This window comes from Malaclemys terrapin, chromosome 2 (assembly GCF_027887155.1).
Source record: "Malaclemys terrapin pileata isolate rMalTer1 chromosome 2, rMalTer1.hap1, whole genome shotgun sequence".
NCBI classification, from domain to species: Eukaryota; Metazoa; Chordata; order Testudines; family Emydidae; genus Malaclemys; species Malaclemys terrapin.
This window is the reverse complement of record NC_071506.1, coordinates 127,648,037-127,665,887: the sequence shown is the minus strand read 5'-3', so window position 1 is coordinate 127,665,887 and position 17,851 is coordinate 127,648,037. Positions and strand designations below refer to the sequence as shown.

General features: G+C 41.9%; 1 protein-coding gene across 1 annotated transcript in view; it reads left to right on the top strand.

Moving 5' to 3' along the window:
- Positions 1-2,647: 2,647 nt before the first annotated feature.
- The window catches only part of LOC128831278 (disintegrin and metalloproteinase domain-containing protein 32-like), a 38,854-nt gene continuing 23,650 nt past the window's right edge, over positions 2,648-17,851 (top strand). Inside the window, exons 1-6 of the mRNA XM_054017595.1 lie at positions 2,648-2,653; positions 11,343-11,404; positions 11,996-12,074; positions 14,420-14,496; positions 14,718-14,907; positions 16,721-16,737. Of these exons, the coding sequence (XP_053873570.1) occupies positions 2,648-2,653; positions 11,343-11,404; positions 11,996-12,074; positions 14,420-14,496; positions 14,718-14,907; positions 16,721-16,737 (431 nt within the window). The remainder of the gene's footprint in view (positions 2,654-11,342; positions 11,405-11,995; positions 12,075-14,419; positions 14,497-14,717; positions 14,908-16,720; positions 16,738-17,851) is intronic.

Sequence of the window (17,851 nt, the reverse complement as noted above, 5' to 3'; positions counted from 1 at the left end):
GCTGCTGGCAGCCCTGCTCTCCGGGCTGGGTGAGTGGGGGGGGACCCCGGGGTACCCCCGCGCTGCCCCCCCGTCCCGTAACCCCCACACTGCCCCGTCACCCCCCCGCGCTGCCCCCCCGACCCGTAACCCCCACACTGCCCCGTCACCCCCCCGCGCTGCCCCCCCGACCCGTCACCCCCACCCGTAACCCCCACACTGCCCCGTCACCCCCCCGCGCTGCCCCCCCGTCCCGTAACCCCCACACTGCCCCGTCACCCCCCCGCGCTGCCCCCCCGACCCGTAACCCCCACACTGCCCCGTCACCCCCCCGCGCTGCCCCCCCGTCCCGTAACCCCCACACTGCCCCGTCACCCCCCCGCGCTGCCCCCCCGACCCGTAACCCCCACACTGCCCCGTCACCCCCCCGCGCTGCCCCCCCGACCCGTCACCCCCACCCGTAACCCCCACACTGCCCCGTCACCCCCCCGCGCTGCCCCCCCGACCCGTAACCCCCACACTGCCCCGTCACCCCCCCGCGCTGCCCCCCCGACCCGTAACCCCCACACTGCCCCGTCACCCCCCCGCGCTGCCCCCCCGACCCGTCACCCCCACCCGTAACCCCCACACTGCCCCGTCACCCCCCCGCGCTGCCCCCCCGACCCGTAACCCCCACACTGCCCTGTCACCCCCCCGCGCTGCCCCCCCCAGCCCCGTCACACCTTGCGCTGACCCCCATCACCCCCAGCACTGCCCCCATCACTCCCACACTGATCCCCCAGCCGTGTCACCCCTGCGCTGCCCCGTTACCCCCACACTGACCCCCACTGCCCCATCACCCCGCACGGCCCCCCAACAGCCCTGTCACCTCTTGTGCTGCCCCCTGTCATGCCCCGCACTGACCTCCCCAGCCCTGTCACTCCTGCGCTGACCCACATCACCTCCCAAGGGAGAGCACTCCCCCCAGCCGCCCCCTGCATTGCCCCCCACTCTCTGCACTGCCCCGTCACCTGCTCCACTGACCCCCACAGCCCCATCACCCCCTGTGCTGACCACCATCAAAGGGAGAGACCGCCAGCCCCTTCCAGCTCTGCTCCTCCCTCCGTGCCCTGCCCCTCCAACCCCCTGCACTGACTCCCCGTCCCCACAATGGAGAGACCCCCCTACTCTGATCCCCACAGCTCCCGATCAACTCTTGCATTGCCCCGCATCATCCCCTAAGGAAGAGACCCCCCCAGCACTGACCTCCTCACAGACACCTCCCCAGCCACCCCAAGAGGAAAGATCCCCTCCACAGTCACTGACCCCTGCCTCATAGTCACCTGTTTCACTGCCCCTTCTCACAATCACTCTAAAATGGGAGAGATGCCCCTAGTTACCTCCAACAGGAGAGAATCTCCCCTAATATGAGACTCCCCCACAGTCGCCCCCAAGAGAAGAGACCTCCCCAGAGTCACCCCGCAGCTGAGATACACCTGCCCCTTAGTCACCCACTTCACTGACCTCTCCCCACAGCTACCTGTTTCACCAACTCCTTCTACTCCCTCCCCTCCCCCCCCATCCTGTGAATCCAGGCGAGATTTCCACCCACTGAGACTGCTAACAAGGAGAGATTCCCCCTCCACAGTCACCTGCTTCACTGAGCCCCTTGCCTAAAAAAGCCCCCCCAAATCCTACACCCTTTGGAGAGGGAAGGTGAGTTGAGTGTGGAGCTAGAGCAGAGTGGGAGTGAGGACTGGAGTTAGTGGAGATTCTTTAACACAGCCTGGGAGTTGTATATTGCATGTTCCTCTCTGACCACCTGTGTGTCTGCTTCTCCCACAATTCTCTCTCACTGTATTCCCTACCATGCTGGATGACAGCTGATCTGTCTGTAAAACTGCTCTCTTCAAGACTGCTTCTGATGCAGCATTTATATGAAAACTTAATGATAACTAAGGCCATGTGTACATGTACAGCAGTGCAGTGGTAGTGATGCAGCACATCTGGTGAAGATGCTCTATTCTGATGGGAGAGAGCTCTTCTGTCAGCATAAAAAAAACCACCCTTGCAAGCAGAGAAGCTCTCCTCCCACTATAGTGTTGTGCACAGTAGTGTTTATGTCAGTGTAGCTTGTGTTGCTCGGGGGGAAATATTCACACCCGAGTGACAAATTTTGCCCACATAGCCAGTAATGTAGACACAGCCTAAAGCGAGGGGCAGCAGAGGATAGATAGCTGTTTACTGATTTATAGATATACATTTTAAAAGCAAATGCATTTACAAAGTGGATATATTTGAATGTCTCTCTCCCTCACTCATCATTTATCTCTTTAGGCCCTGATCCTACCAAGACTTACACATGTGCTTAATTTTTGTTAAAGTGAAGCATGCATGTAAATCTTTGCAGGCTGATAAATTTCTTGGGGCAGGAACCTATTTATGTCTGTGCTTATACAGCCCCTAGCACAGTGGAGCTTTGAGTCTGATTCAAATATTTAGGTATGTTTGTAATGTTATTACTACATAAAAATAATAACTAACATATTTCCCTCCTTTAGGTTCTCAATTGTTATTGCACATCACAGCTCCACAGAGGATATCCTCAAATATAACTGGAGATCTGGTACTTGTAGTTAATTTAATATCTATATAATTAGATATTAAATTATATAATAAATATGTGTAAATGGAGGTACAGTGAGAATCTGTTAAAATCCTTTAAATGCTACAATCCTTGTAGCACATTTGTGGCTATAATGTGTAAGGTGTTTCCAGTGAAACATCCTACAGTCCCTCATTGGGCCAATGTGTCTTTGAGAAGGGAGGTATATTTGGCAAAGTTCTTTGGCACTCAAACCAGTAACCTTAAAGTGGAACTACAAATGTTTTATAAAATAATTTGGTTGCTAAATCAATAATAAAACATGTAGACTCAAAACTACAAATAAAAGGGCAAGTTATTATAATCTATTAATAAATAAATTTACAATTTAAGGTACCACTCTTGCAAAGACTTAAACGTCTATAACTTTTTGCACATGAGTAGTAAACATTCTAAAACCCATTGAAGTCAATGGGAGTCTCTTCACTGACTTGCTTTAGGTCAGGCTTCAAATGTGCAACTTGGCAGCATAGGCTACATAAGATTTGAAAATAGTTTTTTAAATCTTAAATTTGGGTTTCTGTGTCTTTCCTGTGATGAGTCGCAATACCATCACATGGGGGGGGGGGAAGGGATAGCTCAGTGGTTTGAGCATTGGCCTGCTAAACCCAGGGTTGTGAGTTCAATCCTTAAGGGGGCCACTTAGGGATCAGGGGCAAAATCAGTACTTTGTCCTGCTAGTGAAGGCAGGGGGCTGGACTCAATGACCTTTCAGGGTCCCTTCCAGTTCTATGAGATAGGTATATCTCCATATATAAAAACCATAAACATTATAGGGGGTGATACCTGCAGGTAGGGTGGATTTGATTTAAATCACTAGTCAGGAACACTCAATTTAATCATGGATTTTTACATAAAAGTGCATTCTTGTTGGTTGTTATAACCTTAATACATATTCTTCACAACTCAGAGATAGATGTAGGTTTCATTTTTAGAAGGTACACACTATACATTTTTTAAGTGATTTATTTCAAAAACTTTTCAGGTGAGTTTTACAGCTATATCAGAAAAGGAATGATTGTTTGGTTATTTCATTTACCAAAGGTAATTGAAGCAGATATTTATGAAGTGATTGGGAGGTGAACTATCTCCAGTTCAACAGGTTAATCATTAATAATTGGAGGATTTTCTTGCCATTCTGTATTAGGAGAAGAACATCACCAGACAGACATTTAAATGTAAAGCAACAATGTTATATATTCTGGATTTTTTTTCAACAGCGAACATAATATTTTAACAAAACAAGCATACGAATTTAGTTAAACATTCAAGTTTTTTAAAATCAGATTTGTTTTTGTTAAAATTGCTTTAACTAAAATAGTTAAATGAAATATTTGTTTTTAAAAAACAAAAATTAAATTGACTGTCAGCCAGGTCAACATGAGAAACTTAAAATATTGGCTTCTGCAGCTAACTCAGTCGTCTTCACCTTCATTTTCCTGTTTCTTCATAATCTGGAAAAGAAAAACAAGCTTTCCTGCTTTTTCAGGTCCCAAACGATTTCTCAGTTTAGAATGAATTAATCCAAAGGAAGAAAATATTCTTTCTACACCAGCAGAAGAAGCTACTGCTGTTAAAAGTTAGATTATCACTTCAACAGTCTCTGAATCCAAGTACTTAAGTGACTTTCACCAGTTCACTGGTGTGACTTTCTTTAAAACATCATCAGCAAACATATATTTCTTGAATGGTTCACCCTTAGCTCTGAAGTTTATTATAGCTGGCATTATGGAGGGATGATTGCTGGATGTCCATGTTATAGCCAACTCCTTTTCTTCAGCAGTTGAGGTTTGAGCCTAGTACTGAGTATTGAGAATATTTGCAAGAAAATGAGCTGGAGCTAGTGTTTGTCCCATTCGTTTTTTTAATGCTTGTAGTTTAACTCTGTCATTGCATATTTCTCTTTTTAAGATTTCACTCAATTCCTTCCAAATTTCAACAGCGTCAGCAATAAAACAGCTATTTCCCTGCATTTTGTTCAAGGCTACAAAAATAGGCTTCAAGGTACTCAGCATGTGTTCAACATTTCTCTTAAGCCCAATGTTGAGAACTTTGGCTGTGACAGTGCCATCTATTTTTTCACTATTTTGTTCACAAACTGTCATCAGATTAGGCCAGTTCTTGATATAGTGCTCAAAACAGTCCACTACTGAGTTCCATCGCACGTCTTGTGGGAGAGTTAGGTTGGTTCCTCCCACTTTTTTCAGAGCAGCTGCTGCAAAGTGGTTGTTACGGAAGTAGTTTGCAATTTCAACAACATTAGCCTTTATTTCTGGAACACTGAAGTCTTTGGCTTGGAGGTGCATCAAATGAGCACTGCAACCATACGTTATTAGCTTGGGACTCTCTTCACTCTCTTCTAAATAATTTCTTATCATCTTGGATACATTTGCAGCATTGTCTGTGACCAAGCTGCATACTAGACATTTGATTTTTTTTTCACAGTTTGTTATAGCTTTTACTGCTACTTCTTGTAAGTATTCTGCTGTGTGTGCATTTCCTGATGTATCAATTGTTTCTGTAAGGAAGACATTCCCTTCTTCTGTTGTCACACAAGCACATACAATAGGATCATTGTGGACATTGCTCCACCTATCAAGACTCAGGTTAATAATTTCATCCTCTAGACCAGAGGTTCCCAAACTTATTTGGCCTACCGCCCCCTTTTCAGAAAAAAAAATTACTCAGTGCCCCCCTGGAAATCTACCTTCTTTAAGTGAACAAACAGAAAGATGCAGTGACAAATTTGCGTTCTTTTATGTATCTATATTTCTACCTATGTCCTACAATATAGTAAAGAAAGATGTTGTAAATAAGACACCTTGAAGCTTGAAATTATAAAATTATTAAAATCAACCATAGTAACATTCGCATTACACACAGAAAATTAAGATAACGAAGGATAATATTAAAATAAAAATTACGAATAACATTAAAAATAATCCTAATGAGAAGGATGAACCTGGTGCACTGCTAACAATTTATTAATGTTCGGCTCTATTTTTGTCAGCAGCATTCTTAAATCCCCGCGATTAGCTATTTGCAGTCGGTTTCTTTTTTAGTTAACAGATTTGTGACCACACTGAACCCACGTTCCACTAAATATGATGAAGGAAATGCAATTAAAAACTTTTGTACTATAGCCCATAATGCAGGATAAAGTGTAGGTCTCTGCTTTTGCTGCCAGAACTGTTGGTAGCCGTCTTTGAATTTAAATTTCAATTCCTCATTTGTTGTTACTTCTATCAGTTCTTCTTGTAATTTTGGAGATTCTTCTGTGTTTGTACTTGAAAAAGGGTCCAAAACCCAATAGGGTATGTTCATTTTAAGAATATCTTCAAATCGTTGATTGAAGTCAGAATGGAGAGCCTCCAAGTGCTGACAACAGGTAAGCAAGTCTTCATCGTGTTTTCCTACTGTTGATAAATTTGGAAACTGGCTGAATTCTCCTCGTCCTAAATTTCGTTTGTACAGAAGAAGTTTTGCCACAAACGCGGAAATAACAGTTTTTGTTTTGATGAAATTCAGCTCATCGCCTTGGAGCTGTAAATTTGTTTAATTAAATTTATTAAACAAGTCTGTCAAATAAGCTATGTCATTTTTGGAATCAATCAAGTTGGCTCGTAAAGCATCATCTTTGTTTTCTAGGAACTCTAGCACTGAGTCAAAGAGTTTATAAAACCGATCCAAACAGGCACCTTTTGATAGCCAACGAACTTCTGTATGAAGCAGCAAGCGATTTGAATTCTTCGTCGTTTTCAATACAAAGTTGTCTAAACAATCTGTCATTCAATGAATTGCTTCTGATTTTGTTGATTGCTTTAATGACATAATGTAATGACCTATGTAGGCGTTCACTCAGATTTTTGGCAACTAAATGTTGACGATGAATGACACAGTGTACAGCAAATACATTCGGAACCGCTTTTTTTAAATATGCAAGAAAACCCCTGTAGCGCCCTATCATCGCTGGAGCACCATCAGTAGCAACTGACAAGATATTACTCAGGAGGATTTCTTTTTCTTTAAAAAAAACTTCCAATGCATGAAATATCGATTCTCCTTTAGTATCAGTTTGCAAATTTTTAGCAAATAATAATTCTTGACAAATTTTTTCTTCTTTTATGAATCGCATGTATGCTAAAAGTAAGGCTTCATTTCCTGGCAAGTTGACTCATCAAGCTGTATAGAGAACTGGGAAGTTTTTAAATACTCACATAATGAGTCTTCAACATCTTGAGCCATTTCATCAATTCTTCTTTGCACTGTATTATTGCTCAAAGAAATTTTCTTGGTAATATCAGATGCTGGCTTGTGTAGCATAGTGCGTATTACCTCACTTATAGCCGGTAGAATTAGTTCTTCACCAATAGTATGCGGTTTTCCCAATTTAGCAATCAGTAACGAAATGTTGTAAGAAGCACGCAACCCATCGTCATCTTCTTTGGATGCTATTGAAAAGAGTTTTGCCAATGTCGGCTGTCTCAAAAATTTTTCTTTAAGTGCTTGAAAATAAGATAAATCCTTATCTTTCTTATCAGCATGAATTTTTGTCAAATGTTCTTGTAGTCTTGAAGGCTTCATAGCTTCATTTGATAAAACTTTTTGGCAAATCAGGCACATCGGTAATGTATTGTTTGTAGGCGACTGAATAAAGCCATAGTTCAAATATTCAATACTATATTGTTTACATTTTTTCTTGGGTTCAGCCATGATATTATCTGTAAAAAAATAAAATGTATGTGTTTATTTATCATAATAGGGGCATAAAATGATCAAGATATATAACAATTTATATAATTGAAAAAGTGCAATTTCTATTGCCGGAACCAAAATTTTTTGCAATAGTTGTGTTATTAGAATATCGCCCACGACATCAGGTATACAGTGGTTTTTGCGTAAGACGGCAAAAGACAACCAAACTAAAATACTAATGAAACTAATAAACTGGGTTTTGATCTTTGCTCAGCATTAGATATATGTATTTGATATTAAATTGTCAAATATCAAACTAAATTTATCAAGAAATAATTAATTTAAAACATAATCAATATGCAATTAAAAATAAAATAGTTTTAATTTAGTTTGACCTTATTTAAATAATTGTTCCTTATTAACACATGCCTTATTTACCAATTAACACAGATGATTCGATAGATATAAATAAATGTTAATAGTTAACAGTTTTTTTACAATTTCATTCCCCTGTTTTCGTTAATATTGTAATAAAAAATATGACAAATATATTGACTGTACACTTCAAATAGTACTGTACCGACACAAGCCTGCTACGATTTTATTATTAGTAAGCACTAGAGACACACAAACGTATGGTAGATATGTAAGAAAATGTATAAAAATACTCAGGTGTAAATTGCTGTTTTATTGAAACAACAGTAATACAATTTGCTTTGTATGTGATCCGTAATCCGTAAAGATCGAAGGTATCGAATATGAATAAAAATTTTTAAATACTTATTGCACTATTGTTAACTGCTTTTTACACAATTCAGAAACAATCTAAATTAGATTTCATACATGTCGCCTATTTATAGTATCGTATTGTAAACAAGTCATTACACGCACATATTCCTGCCGATGCATGCTGGACTTCCCGACAATGCGCACGACACGCTCGCCTGCCAACACTTGCTTGTTAAGAGCTGTTGGCGGACTTGACACCTGATCGGTTATAATTTGTGAATCTATTTGGAAAATAAAGTAATCACTACAACTTTAACTCTATGTTACACAACAGATGAAACACGTACGAACGTTTTTTCAAAATTTTCTTATATTCTCTTCTTTCTTTATGCTTCCACCGCCTCCTTATTTTTATTCAACGCCCCCCAATTGCACCCGAGGCTACTACTGTCCCCCTGGATCGTTCCAGTGCCCCCAGGGGGCGGTATCGCCCACTTTGGGAACCTCTGCTCTAGACCTTTTGCAAACTGCTCAATTTCTCTTTATCCAGCAATTTGCCTGCAACATCTGCTCTGTTGGGTGAACTGTATCCTGGTCTTAATGACTGAACCATGTTAATGAAGTGTGGGTTCTCAATCATATGGAAAAGAGAGGGTTTTTTTTCATCAGTTACCTCTTTTTGTAATCTGCTGCTTCTTATCACAAACTTATCTATGGTTGGTTTTAGATGATGGAGATTTTTTTCCTTTTTGCTACAGGTGATATACTGTGGCTATGTGACATATATGATGTGACTGAAACACTATCATTGGCAGATAACTCTGAAACTATAGAAAATGATGGTGATCTTGAAGGTGGACAGTCTTCAGAATCCTGTATGTTGAGGATGGATTCTCCTAAACAAAATAAGTCAATGCAGTTATTTAATTATTATTACCATATTGCTCATTTAGTATTACTCATTGCATTCCCTGACACTCAGTACTACTTTAAAGGTGAAATTGTAAAAGGAAGATCTGCCTATTTCAGCTATTTATTTTTTATCACAACTGCATCTAAAATGATAGTACCATAGAGTAACAACTATATTTTTTGCGCAAACATGAGAATTTAAGAATAGTCCAGAAGGAAGACAGGCAATCCTTAAGAAAGATGTATGAATTAAAAAAGTCTTCAGTCACAACCTGAAGATCCTGCATGTTCAGACATGTTCCTTTCATCATCTTCAACGCGGCTTCCTCCTGAGAAGGAATACTTCTCATGCTGTTGTTTCATTCGGGCAACCAGGCCTTGCATTTCTTTGTTGCACTGTTTGCATTTTGCACGCATGCCTGTCTTACCCACAGGTAGAGGAACTTCATTAAAATATTCCCAAACTGGGTCTCTTATAGGTTATAGGTTTTCCTTTCTAGTGAGAGAATGGTATGGTAGATCTCAAATCAATGAAGGCTACACTCAGAAAGACCTCAAGACTTCTGGAATATGCTGCTCAAACAGTTTCACTTTTGTTTCTACTGTCTGTCCCTCCCGTTTCACATTTATCTCCAGACTTCTTCTCCTTGTCCAGATCTATTCTGCCCCCAACAATCTTCTATTCATTGAACTTTTAGAAACTTTGCACTTTTAGAGAGAGGTAAGGGATTGACTCTGTGTACACAAATTTGCAGAGGGACAATAGGGTTGAGGTCTGTTATTTCTCTATATATTATTTATTTATTTATTTATTTTAAAAAATTTTCTGCTGTTAACAAACAAGTTATCTCTGGAGACACAAATCCACAGTTTGAGAACTGCAAAAATAAGCATCTCTGATGCTATCTTCTAAACTGAGCACTGAGTCCCATTGGGTAGATAGAAAGATTAACCTAAATAATCTATACAGAAGCCCCTGGACCCCATAAGATTGGGTCTCTAATTCATGAACTATTGGAACTCATTTACAAAACTCTTCTTAAACATTACATGAATATATTGTCTCATACTATAGAATTAGAATTGATAATCCCTATTCCATGATGAGATGTCTTTGAGCTATCATGTATCCTAATTAAAACTATCTTTAGATAGGTTTTTTCCTCAAAAAGCATTTTATCCAAAAATCCGATTTAAATAAAAAAAATCCAATTTGAAAAAAATAAATCATTGATTTTTATCCACCCTGCCTGGAGGTCAGAGCAGGAGACAGGCTAGAACTCCCACATTCTATTTCTGGCTCTAAATTCTCATTGTATAGTCTGTTTTGGGGCAAGTCATGTCACCTCCATGCTTCAGTTTTTCTATTTGAATTTTTATAAACTGTTACGAGATCCTGGGATGAAAGGTTCTGTTAACATACAACATTTTATTAATAAGAATAGAGAGTGGCAATGAAAACTTATGTTTACATACATGTCTTGGAGATTAAGGGAGGGGCCTTAAATCACGTTATTCTTTAACAATAATCTTCAGTAATTCTCCCCCCAAATTAACAAGAGCAATCAAGTGTTGGTTCACAAAAGTAAGAAGTAGCATCTGATTCTAAAATTATGAATTCCTTTGTGTGACTTCGGAATGATGCTCTTCTGAATTAGGTGACATGTGTTATTTCTACTTCCATCCTATTTGTCCACTGGCTTAATGGCATGTGTCTGGGTTCTAGATTCATAGAATCAATCACAGAATCATAGAATATCAGGATTGGAAAGGACCTCATAAGTTCATCTAGTCCAACCCCCAGCTCAAAGCAGGACCAATCCCCAACTAAATCATCCCAGCCAGGGCTTTGTCAAGCCCGACCTTAAAAACCTCTAAGGAAGAATTCCAGCGGTCTATAATATTTTCAGCAGATTCCCTCACCAGTTGAGGCTATGACGTTTCAGTTCCCATTTTATTCATTGCAACTTCCATCAGCTGGTCACGGTCACTATCACTGGCATTTTTTGCCTTTGCACACATCTACATATCTTGAGATGGAATTGGCTATTAAATTATTTTTCCTGTGTGTTTGACATAAAACATAGACACACATTTTGAACACATGGAATAGTGTATGTCAGTCAAAGGGTGAGTGGTGGATGAGCCTTTTTAGGAAACCACAGACAATCATTCCACAGAGTATTGGAATGATACAGGGCAGTTGTTTTGGTAGCTGTCAAGAGATGTCAAAACTGCACTGATAACCATGTTACTGTCCATCCATTTCCCATTAAGAAACATTTATGGTGCATTTTTAATTTATGTTCATGTTTAATAAATGCAGAATTATGTGCTTTGCAAAATATTGTGTTACTGAATTTTGTCATTCTGGATGGTTTAGGACCAAGTGTCCTATGTCATTACAATAGAAGGGACACCGTATACTCTTCACCTGAAGCAACAGTAAGTGATTGACTTTGTTCCTAACCCTTTGGTTCTTATCTGTTATAAATCAGTCATGTGGCTCACAAAAGGTTCTAATAAGGTTTATCAAATATTGGATAATTTGTCTTCGACTTCCCTTTCTTTTCCAATAATTGGTTATAATTTTCAGTCTGTAACAGTCCAAGCTGATACTTCTCTATCTTCTTTGCTGTAGCCTCAGTTATTCCTAGTATTGTGCACTGACAATAGGAGAATCTAAGATTCTCTAATAGGAAGTATTTTCAGAGATCCATGTATTCTTCAGTTTCAAGACTTAAGCAGAAGTTTGAGAAGCTGACTGGCAAAGAAAGGAAAAGAACTGACAGGAAAAGAACTTGGAATCCTCAGAAGGGTTTGTAGATATGCTGCACATAACTATCACCCCATCTAACTCAGCAATTTTCTAGTCTGAAAGAAGCGATAAAACATTAAATTGTAACTTAAGAAACAAAACTAAGGGGTAATGCAAATCATTGCACCATGTTGAAAATAGTGTGGGTGCTCTTTAAACTTGCAGGAATGTGTAATCTTTATTTTTTAATTCAAACATTTTTATTCTCTTTTTTATAGACTATTTTTATCTGATGATTTCAGGGTTTATACTTACACCAAAGGGGGGGCTGTTCATTCTGATTTCCCACATATTAAGGTAAGATTTAATTACCGGTACTTTGTTTTGTAGCTTCTTAGCTTTTTCAGAACAGAGTTGCTGTTAGAAATACTCTCTGGGGATTTTACATTTTTTTAAGTATCAGAAAACCTCTCCCTATCTTTAGTTATTTATTGCTGACATTCTACTAATCCTGGCATGAGATTCTTCAAGGAAACATTCTCTATGGAGAATTAACAATAAGATTAATTATTTCAAGTTTATTTTGGTTGGCTAATTAGCAACTTTTTCAAGAAAACGACTAGTTAGACTGAAATGTGCTTACAGTAGTTAACTTGCAGAATGGACATTAAAGGAGCAAACATATCACTTGTGCTTAAACTCATAGGGGAAGGACAGGACAGGAAAACTGAGGATTTTCTACTGTCCTGTACATTTACCATCGGTAATGTTTAGATCCTCCATCACAAACTGTCCTCCACAGATGCTCTACTCCAGGATTTAGCTGAAGCTGGTGTCACACTAGCTGCCTTTTCTCCTAATGTAATCCGTTGCTTAACTTATTAGAATTTCCTCACACAAGCTAATGTGCTTTTTCTGAAAACAATAGGAGTTGAGGAAGTGCAGCATACTTCCGGATGGGTCCCTTAATTCCTTCTCTCAGAGTGCTGTATTGTGGTCTACAGGGTGGATCTGTGAAAGGATCTCAAGAGGTAGAAAAGTGGGTCACCTGTTGTTCTCCCATTGGGTCATCTCATCTAGATGCATGCCCTTCCCTCACCTCCATTTAATTTTTAAAGCGTATAATCTTTTTCCTTTCTCATCAAGACTCTTTTGTTTACTGGTTTGGCGTCTCTCCAAAGCTTCTTATTCCCCTTCCCTCTCTGTTCTTTCATTCCTACTCTTTTTCTGCCTTTTTTCCATCATTGCTGATTTCACCCTCTTTCCTCTGTTTTCTCTTTTAATGACTATCCATAGGCTCAGACTTCTTCCCTCCCTGTGCTCCACACAGGGAAGGGGTTGCCTCAGGTGTGGGTGAGCATCCCCTTCTGACTCGAGGTAGAGCAGTGGTGGGCAACCTGCAGTCCACTAGCCGCACGCAGCCCGTCAGGGTACTCCGTTGGCGGGCCACAAGACAGTTTGTTTACATTGACCTCCCACAGCTCCCAGTGGCAGTGGTTTGCCGTTCCCAGCTCCGATTGGCTGGGAACGGCGAACCGCAGCCACTTGGAGCTGCGGGCGGCCGTGCCTGCAGACAGTCAATGTAAACAAACTGTCTCGTGGCCTGCCAGCGAATTACCCTGACGGGCCGCAGGTTGCCCACCACTGAGGTAGAGTACGATGTTTGGCTGTTCCTTCTGCAAAGTAGAGCAGGAAATAGATGGGAACTGTGAGCAGTTCCAGCAGTTACAGGGCCTTTGCTATGAATACCACTTAGGAATTAGTGCTCAGCTTTTGTCTGAGGGAAGGAAAAGAGAGCCATGCATTGCTTAGCAATATAACAGACAGATGCATGCTGTAGGAGAATCTCAGAGCAAGGGCAAGCCGGGCTTGGCCATTTGCTGCAACCCAGCCTTTGTGATGGGGTGGATCTTGAGAAACCATCTTTCCAAATTTAGAGATCTACCTGGGAGCATAGAGCTTAGGATCTCTAAGGAATTACCTTGAAACTATCACTGCCTCCTCCCTTCTAAGCCATTTTGTATGTCTCTGATAGAAATATAAGAATGAAAAGTGGGGGCCAAGATGCAATCATAAGGGCAAATCCAGTCTTTTCCATACAGATACAGAGTATTCTTGTGCATTGGTACTGGCATTTCTGGTGTGAAAGAGATCAGGTGTGTGGACTTTAGTGGGCTGCATAGGATGGGCTGGGCCCTCTGTGTCACTGAACCCTTCTACATGTGAGCCCCCTATGCATCAGTGCTGAAGGTGGGGAGGAGACCAGGGTGAGTATGAACATGCTGGGGAGTATGCTGGGGAGTCTGTAATGCAGATCTTCCTAACTCCTTTCTCCTATCCTACCGGGGAAATATGTAAAGGCCTTGCATAGACTACTTTAGTCATTAGGATAAAGTATCCTATGCAGAACAGCTGTGGAGCCACTTTTTAGCCTTGGGGAAAGGTTCTTCCTCCCATAGTCCCTCACTCATCTCTCCAGCTCCCTGCCTAGTTACTCTGGCGGGCACTGACCTCAGATTTTGAGTCATAATACTGAGATGCGTTCTACCTCCACACTTCTATTTTTAGATGGTTTCAAGTTCCATACAAGTGTCTGTGGAAGCTCCAAAATGCATAGATGTGGAGATGACCTGGTTGGAGAACTATACTTACTGATAAGCAAACTATTCATTTTTCTTTTTTTTTTATTTTTTTTTATTTAGGATGATTGCTACTACCAAGGGTATATTGCAGGCTTTCCCAATTCACTTGTGACACTCAGCACCTGCTCTGGGCTCAGGTAATGAAATATTTTAATATAACTTTAATATAATTAATTATAATAAAACCTCTAGTAAAATTCAGTATCCCAGATACTTCTGTGCGGTAACAGTTGGAAAATGGTGACTTTTTAATGGTGCCCACTATACATAGTATCTAACATTTAAGGTCTCAAGCTGATGGCAGATTAATTCAGATCATTCTATAATTTTATGTACCCTGCACTGTTTGCTTTTTCAGAGGGCTATTGCAGTTTGAGAATGCTAGCTATGGAATTGAACCCTTGGATTCTTCACCTGGGTTTGAGCACATTATTTATCAAATAAAGAATGAAAACACTCAGAGTCCACTTTTTGCAAACAACTACACTGATATAGGGAGAGAAAAGGTGACAGGAAAGGTGTCTTACAAGCTGCATAGAGATATTGAAGTGAGTGCCGCTTTTTCTCATAATGGTAGAGATTATGTCTAACCTGAAAACTAGGGCACAGGAAATTCACTGTGATGGTCTTGAATCTGGATTTAATTTTTAATTATGTCATTGATATGCAGAAACTGGGCATATGAAAGTCATTACTTTGATAAGAAACAATAGTACTGGGAATAAGTTATTCATGAAGAAGTGTGATCCATTAGCCTGAACATGATGCTCTGTGTCATCACGGTATCTGCAGACACAATGTTGCCCAAATTCTATCTCAGTCAGGATGGCTTTAGCCACACATGCACAGCTCAGGCCTCAGGCTTTTGAATGAGGATAACTCCTGTAAATCTCCCTGATTAGAGTCTCCCTGTCAGTATTAAACTGCAGGTCTAATTTTCACTTGCAAATGTAAACAGTCATGCCTTATTTTTGGCTCCCTACTTCTACTTTAAGTACTCACTCTTGATGCCCTTCCACCGTGGCTTGATTAGAGGATGGATTTTCAATCCTGGCCTTCCACAGAAAAAAATCCCTCTCCTAGAACTTCATGTGTAGATCCTGTTTGCTGGGTCAAAGAAGGTATTGAGGACCACAGAGACAACAGACAAGATGTTGCTGGTGCCAGTGGTTGAGAGTGAAGAGTGACTGGAGGGACATTTAACTATCCCATCAGAGAACTGGTGGCATTTCAAAGAGCAAAAATAAGACCCAAATGGCACAGGAGGCATGAAGTTCTCCAGAGATGTTTGAGGTTTAAGGCCTTGGTCCCCCAGAAGCTTCCATTGGACAAGGGAGACCAATTCATAGAGTGGAGTGGGAGGGAAATTATTTTTGATTGAGACTAAAATTTGGCATCAGAATGTCTGATTTTTCACTTTTCAAGAATCTGGAAAGTGATGGCATTTGGCTGGTTTGGCCAGCTGTGCATATTACTTCTGTGGCTCCTTGGTTCAGAAGTTTTGCTAATAATGAAGAGTTAGGCCTGGTATACACTATGAGTTTAATTTGAATTTAGCAGCGTTAAATCGAATTAACCCTGCACCCGTCCACACAACGAAGCTATTTCTTTCGAAATAAAGGGCTCTTAAAATCGATTTCTGTACTCCTCCCCGACGAGCGGAGTAGCGCCCAAATTGATATTGCCATTTCGAATTAGGGTTAGTGTGGCTGCAATTCGATGGTATTGACCTCCGGGAGCTATCCCACAGTGCACCATTGTGACCACTCTGGACAGCAATCTGAACTCGGATGCACTGGCCAGGTAGACAGGAAAAGCCCCGTGAACATTTGAATTTTATTTCCTGTTTGTCCAGTGTGGAGAGCACAGGTGACCACAGAGAGCTCATCAGCACAGGTAACCATGCAGGCCGATAATCGAAAAAGAGCACCAGCATGGACCGTACGGGAGGTACTGGATCTGATCGCTATATGGGGAGAGGATTCAGTGCTAGCAGAACTTCGTTCTAAAAGACGAAATGCCAAAACTTTTGAAAAAATCTCCAATGGCATGATGGAGAGAGGCCACAATAGGGACTCAGATCAGTGCCGCGTGAAAGTCAAGGAGCTCAGACAAGCCTATCAAAAAACAAAGGAGGCAAACGGTCGCTCCGGGTCAGAGCCACAGACATGCCGCTTCTACGTCGAGCTGCATGCAATTCTAGGGGGGGGCCGCCACCACTACCCCACCTCTGACCGTGGATTCCGAGGCGGGGGTAATCTCATCAGCCACACCTGAGGATTCTGTGGACCGGGAAGAGGAGGAGGAGGAGGAGGAGGACGAGCTTGCTGAGAGCACACAGCACTCCGTTCTCCCCAACAGCCAGGATCTTTTTCTCAGCCTGACTGAAGTACTCTCCCAAGCCAGTATCCAAGACCATGACCCCATGGAAGGGACCTCAGGTGAGTTTACCTTTTAAAATATAAAACTTGTTTTAAAAGCAAGTGTTTTTTAATGATTACTTTGCCCTGAGGACTTGGGATGCATTCGCGGCCAGTACAGCTACTGGAAAAGTCTGTTAACGTGTCTGGGGATGGAGCGGAAATCCTCCAGGGACATCTCCATGAAGCTCTCCTGGAGGTACTCCAAAAGCCTTGCCACAAGGTTTCTGGGCAGTGCAGCCTTATTCCGTCCTCCATGTTGCCCGGATCTGCATCTGTGATCTCTAGCAGCAAAGCCACAGGCACTCAATATTAAGAGGCAAAATGCGACCTTGCGCAGAAATCACATATGCTATGTAATGTGAATAGTGTTGTTCACCGTGAAAGAGTATAAGCATTGTTCTGTAAAATGTATCTTTTAAAAAAATTTTCTCCTTTTTTCCCTCCCTCCAGCAGCTGCAAATTTTTCAAGCCTCCCTCCTCCGTCCTGAAGGCTATCTCAGATAAGGCGTCAGAAAAAGATGACGCGAGATGAGATGTTTGCGGAAATCATGGAATCCACCCGTAGTGAAAGAGCTCATCTGAATGAGTGGAAGGACACGGTTTCAAAGTATAGGAAAGATGCCAGTGAACGTGAGGACATGAGGGACCAACGTGAGGACAGGAGGGACCAACGTGAGGAGAGGAGAGACGCTCGAGATGAGAGGTGGCAGCAGGAAGATCAGAGGAGGCAGGATGCAATGCTGGGGCTGCTGCGTGAGCAAACAGACATGCTCCGGCGTCTGGTGGAGCTTCAGGAACGGCAGCAGGATCACAGACTGGTGCTACAGCCCCTGTATAACCCCCCTCTCCCCTCACCATGTTCCATAGCCTCCTCATCCAGACGTGTAAGAATGCGGGGGGTGGGGTGGGGTGGAGGCTCCGTGCACCCTCCCATTCCACCCCAGTGGACAGCCCAAGCAAAAGGCTGTCATTTTTTTAACCTTTTTTTAGTGGCCTTTTCCTTCCCGCCGATCCTCCTCCCAAACCCCACCCGGGTTCTCTCCCTCTTTTTATAATCAATTAATAAAGA